A 6,150-nucleotide genomic window follows, 5' to 3' on the forward strand; every position below is an offset into this window, starting at 1 on the left:
GTACTGTACTGTACAGGTTTTACCACTGCTGCCTGCCTCCGCGTCTACTTGCCTCTCGACCGATTTGATTTCTCCTCTCACCCAATTGGTCAAAACTCTCCAATCGCGTCTCTACACCGCTCAATTTCAATTATTAGCGCGAAAGCCTCTCAAAATATTTTCACCATATAAATACAACGCTGTTATGTAGTTTTATCATTATTTATATTAAAAGAAACAATTAGTTTAAAAAATGTAAATTACGTTTTTAGTCGTCCAGTTTCTTGTAAAAAAGTATAACTGATATTTATTCACTGGGCTCATTCTTCTTTATTTATAATTATAATTATGCCTACTGATTTAGATAAAGTCTATTCAAGTTTGTTATGTTGCTTATATTTATCTTGTAAATATAAGCCTTTGTTCATATATCTATTTCTTTTAAAACCTACGTACAAAGTACAAATGATGATTATTAATGTTAACATTATTCTTTGTTACAGTGCATATATTTCTATAGATAACATGCATCCTATAAAGTCTTGTGATACCAATATCAGATGATCAGCTGTCGAGAGAATGGGAACTAGAAATCTGTTGTACCACAAATCGGTTTCTACATTACCGATTACAGATTTCTATAAACAACCTATATAAATTTGTAATTATTACTTTTATATTATATCGTGTTAAAATAATTCTTTAATAAATTTACACATACACACATAAACAAATTCAAAATCGATAAGAAAAATATTATGAATAAAACTATAAATTCATTTGTTTTATCTCACGTGGAGTTTACATAAAGAAAAAAGAGAATTCAAGTTATTTATGAATGATGGTAGAAACTAATAATGAGGTAAGGATAAAGGTTAAATTTTACTGAGTAAACTTTTGACGAAATAATTTTAGGATGAAAGGCAACAGCTAGTAATTTTACAATTTTTATGTACAAGTAGCATTAAGTTCACGGAGGCAATTATGGATACTTAGCAAATTATTGTACGCAAAACCAGTAGGATCGTGCTAAACATGGCATAGGATGCTCCATTCTTGTGCCATATCACGCAACGCAACGCGCCAAGACGTTCGACTGATGAGATGCGCCGCTCGACTCAGCGATAATTGAACTCGCTGGATTTTGCTACGTAGGCGTGCCAGAACCATTGATACAACTACTAACAAATTACCGACTAACTATCCATTGTCAACTGTCACTAAAGCTTTACAAAGGACTACTAATTCCTGCACCAAGATAATTTCTTGTTCTTTCTTTGCGAGAAGAAGACCTGTTACGCGTCAAGAGTATTTCCAACAAAACATTTACAATATATATACTAAATCAATCCACGCAATTTGCTGTTAATCATGCAAAAATATTGTGTAGACTCCAATCACTTCATTATTGTCAAGTATCGCCTGATATTCCAACAAAGTACTACTAATTATTTCGTAGGATTTTTTGTCTTCTCGTGTCTCAGTAGCAAGTTAAAACCTGTTACTCCAGAAGACTTTAGACAGTAATTACTAAATTTGTGCCGTCACGCCAATATGCAAGAAATATGATAAATTATATAGTTGATAATTTATTTATTTTCTTATCAGCTGTCAAATATAATTCTAACTGATAATTTAACTTGTTTTCTTTTTAAACAAAGAAACTTATTTTAATTATGAATGAGCAATCTCAAATTATTTCTTAAAACTCATGTATTAGGTACTGTTTAATTATACAAAATTTGTATTCTTTACTAAATAATAGTCTGCAAGAGATAATCAGTCACTTTGATCGTTTCATATATCCTGATAAATTTTAATCTTCTTCCGTGAGAGAATCAGTCGGTCCAATTACCATTTATACAAAAAATTGAAAAATTGTAAACAGTAGTACTTCAATCAATCTCGAAAATTGTTCCTTTCAAACTAAACAGGTGAGAATGTGCCATAATTAAATGTACGTCTTTTTTCGGTATTCTCCTTCATTTTTTCTTCACTTAGGATATGCATTATTCACCTACTTCACGTTCGAGAAACCTGATAGTTTCTGCAAGGTAGCCAATGGACAAGGCCGATTTCATAATCCAGACGGAGGATACGCGGTGTTCTTTCACCGAATTATGTATAGAGGAGTGTCGTTTCTAAATTCGTAAGTATTATATTATACACGTATGTGGCGAAGGATCGTTGATTGTGTGAAGTGGTAGGGAGACGAGGAGGTAAAAACGTCCGAGACGATTACGTTAAAACATTTAATTTTAGATCCAAGTCCCTAATTAAAAGAAACACTCGTCTAACGAAGCTGCCAAAAAACAGCTAATAAAGTATCAACACCAAAGCAAATGTGCAGTAAAACAATTAAGAATGTTAACAAGAGCAAACCCAATATAAAAGGGAACGATCGATTTACTGCGTGATCGATATGCTGCCAATTATGCATATAAATGTCGATTTTATCACGTGAAAATTGTAAATTAATTAATGTAAGAAAAGGCAAGCGAAGCGTGTTCGTAGATTCAACGTTAATAAAAACACTTATTTTGATCTATTCATTGCTGATGGTTAGGCGAGAAAATGGAGAAAATTGTGTGTGGTTTTTATGTTCGGTTGTAAAAAGGCGGCAATTTTACGCGTGAGCGTACAAGAGCGAGAGGAACAGGGGGTAGGGAGAGGGAGAATGGAAAATGAATTTATTTGCAAGACAGAAAATAGATTTATTTGCGAGAAGGAAAATAGATTAATGAATGCTGCATTTGTGAGATGCGGTAGAAATAAGCTTACTTTACATAGTTGGAAGCATTTTTTGCCACGAGCATCATTAACTGCTTATTATAGCTGCAACGCCAACGAGTTCTGACAAAGTCACGCTTGTTTATTATATAACAGATCGATTTAATCATCGCAAAAGGTCAAACGGACGACTAAATTTTGGCAAAAGATCCACTCTTCCCCCCCTTTTAAATTTCATCTCCCCACCCCCTTTCTCCCTCCTTCTCTTCTATTTCCATCTCTCATCTTCCACTCGTGTATGTTTTGGACCGAATTGTCCTTCTCACATTTTGGGGAACCATGGCTACTAGGGAAAGTGAGGTCGAACTTTCGTATAAAAGCGCATTCGGTCCTCTTGGCAATCACACTCGAAATCTCAGCTTCCTCCACTGGATCAGCAGATCAACCACCCAAAACCGACAGAATGAAATTCCTCGTGAGTTTTCTCTCTTTCTCTCTCAGAATCTCTCGTTATGTTGCTTTGAAAGATTTAATAGATTACAATTAAGCAGTAAATCAATTTATCATTAATGTCATTATAATTTGCTATCAAGTGAAATATAAAGTTTCCGAAGATGAAAATTTCTTAGGGATAAATTTTCATTGTCAATACAAATTTGCAGATTGTCTCCTTTGCCTTGTTGGCTGTAGCTTTCGCTCAGCATCAACAACACTACGTTGGAGTGCCTTTGGTAACCAAGCCAGTGGCTATTTTGAAACAGACCCAGGACCAATCTCCAGAGGGTTCCTACAACTACAACTACGAGACCGAGAATGGAATTGCAGTGTCTCAGACTGGCCAAGCTACCCCTCTTGGACCCAATGGTGAACCCGTTGTTGTTGTTCAAGGCCAATACCAATTCACCGCCCCCGACGGTACCCCAGTCGCTGTGAGCTACGTCGCCGACCAGAACGGCTACCAACCCACGGGTGATTCGCTCCCAGTGCCACCACCAGTCCCAGAAGCTATCCAGAGAGCACTCGCATACATCGCTGCTCACCCACCAAAACCAGAGGAACAACCTTGATTCAGTACCAACCACCTCTTAGCTCAGTACATATTGACGATCCTTACGAAGAGTCTTCTTCGTTTTAGACACCAAATTCACTCTATCTATGTTTCTTCTCTTGTAATATAAGCCTTTATAACAAAACTCAACCGTTTTATTGTCTCTCTCAATACCTCTTCCTTTCATGAGCATATCATCTGACAGTTATTAAGTTTCATTACAAAAATACATTTTTTATTCTGATTATCATTCAAACGATATATCGTACTTTAAATTTTGCTTCGGTTTCTCATCAGTCTCGATTCTTCGATTAATGATAAGAAAGTGCCAAAAGCTGGATAAATGGTTAATGGGTTTTCTTGAATTTTCCGGTATTCGCTGGAATCATTTTGCATAACGAATGAGATATCGCGAAGGATTTTTCGTGTTAACGCCTCTGATTGGAAGAGACTAGGGAAAAAGGCACGAAGCTGCAGAGGAAGCGTGCAAAGATGGCGAGAGAAGATAATCGGAGTTTTCCTCCTGACTCGTTAAACCGATAAGCTGGAAGCATTGAGATTTTTATCTTTAGTGCTCATCTTTCTTCCTCCCTTCCTCTCTCTCTCTTTCTTTCATTCAACGACACGGAACGTTGCAACTCGGCGTTAACCAACCAATGGAACGACATGCCACAGAATGCAATTTTCATTTTTCCCAAAAATATATATATATATATACAGGTATATTATACGTGTGTACAAATTAGTGAAAAACCAAATTCTTTTGCGGACAGTAAGATGCTAATGAGAGAGAATCGCCCGTGTTTCGTTAATTTTTTTTTTGGCAGGAATTCAAGTTGATATATCTACGAGTGGTCAAGATTTATTCCTGGAAAGCGGCCTTCGTACTAAGATTGAAAGTACAGGAAGAATGAAAGCTGTGTAACCTGTAACCCTTTCAGTTTCGGACCATTATACCGAGTAACGACGCATTGTTGCTTTCGGAGCAAAAAGATTAGGAATTACGAATTGTCAGTCGACGAATTTTTGCTTTAGATTAAAATTTTCAGATAATAATGGAAATTTGGTCTTATTTCAGAAGTATATGTCGGAGCTTGCGATTCTGTGCCTGGATTATGAAGTTTGATTGAGCAATGAGAGCAGCGCACAAAGAATTCAGGGCGAATCCGATGCAGAAAAGACTTTGGGTGTACTATTGGACGCAGAAAGGAGTTGCGAGAAAGCTTCAACAAAGATGCCTTGACATTAAAAGCTGTACTATTCCTCCCGATATGAGATACCGACCACCATTGTCCGCAAATGGCTCGATGCTAGAGCTAGTTTGCTTATAAAAAAATCGCGAGTTTCTATAACTGTTTGTTCAGATCGACTATATAGTTTTCTTGGAATTTATGTGTTGGATAAATTAAAAATTTGAAACCTTTTAATTTATACTGTTATTCTATTTTCCTAACCTCATCTTCAATTTTTCACGACAAATTCTTGTATAACTTTATAAAGAATTTTTAACATTCAATCTCCGACAAAAATTTAGCTCTAAAGTCTTTTGCTTTTAGAGTTATTTGAACGACCAATATAAAAAATTACACGAGAGGCTTGGTTTATTGGAGATTTAATTACGCAATTATGAGAATCTTTCAAGGGGACCCAGCTTAGCTTCGCATGAATTAATTCGAATTTTATAGGAATTCGCAAGGTTGTTGGAAACAAATTACCGAACCATCAAACTCAGATTAAATCCGAAACATCCAACCTATTATTAGTATCGATTGCAGAACTTATATTATTTGTTTAAAGAACAAAGAGGTATCATCTCCAAACAATAAAGTCTCAACGATATAATTTTCAGCTTAACTTAGATACTATATACATGACCTATAATGTTGGTCATTATCATAAAATTTTATGGTGCAAGTATTCGAGATTGAGCATTAACATTAGAGATTTACGGTACCCAACATTATACTAAACTCTTGCCTATGCGATAAAGGGAAGATGATCAATTAATCCGTGGTAATTTCGAGATAATCTCTGAAATTTTAAGGAAATATTCTCATTTTAAATGCTTTTTAAGGACGGTTTTAGAATTTTACGATTTTAAAGTTGGCTCAAAATTGAAGTTTAGGCATGCACTGATTATACGTAAATAATGTCCAAAATCTTAACGTAATAGGAACGTTAAAACCAATAAATTATGCGAATTGCATGAAATGAGAGCTGGTGCTGATTTTAATCTGTCTTAGGTATCTATCTTAAGAGTTTGCCTATCACTGAAAATGCCATAACTCCTTCTGTCAACGATTGCACATCCTCTCATCCCGTATTGGCAAAACTTGCCCGGCCGACCGAGCCTCTCCGGTACCGCCCACGCCAAGGATCGGCCAAATCGCCTT

General features: G+C 35.9%; 1 protein-coding gene across 1 annotated transcript; it reads left to right on the top strand.

Annotated features, from left to right (window-relative positions):
• Positions 1 to 3,064: 3,064 nt before the first annotated feature.
• LOC136773944 (endocuticle structural glycoprotein SgAbd-1-like) lies at positions 3,065 to 3,882 on the top strand. The gene is made up of 2 exons (XM_066727933.1): positions 3,065 to 3,184; positions 3,372 to 3,882. The coding sequence occupies exons 1-2, from the start codon at positions 3,173 to 3,175 to the stop codon at positions 3,774 to 3,776; spliced, it is 417 nt and encodes a 138-aa protein (XP_066584030.1). The 5' UTR covers positions 3,065 to 3,172; the 3' UTR covers positions 3,777 to 3,882.
• Positions 3,883 to 6,150: the final 2,268 nt, after the last annotated feature.

This window comes from Prorops nasuta, unplaced genomic scaffold, assembly GCF_024137725.1.
Source record: "Prorops nasuta isolate Cenicafe-Biocafe unplaced genomic scaffold, Cenicafe_Pnas_1.2 PNAS00005, whole genome shotgun sequence".
In the NCBI taxonomy this organism is placed as follows: Eukaryota; Metazoa; Arthropoda; class Insecta; order Hymenoptera; family Bethylidae; genus Prorops; species Prorops nasuta.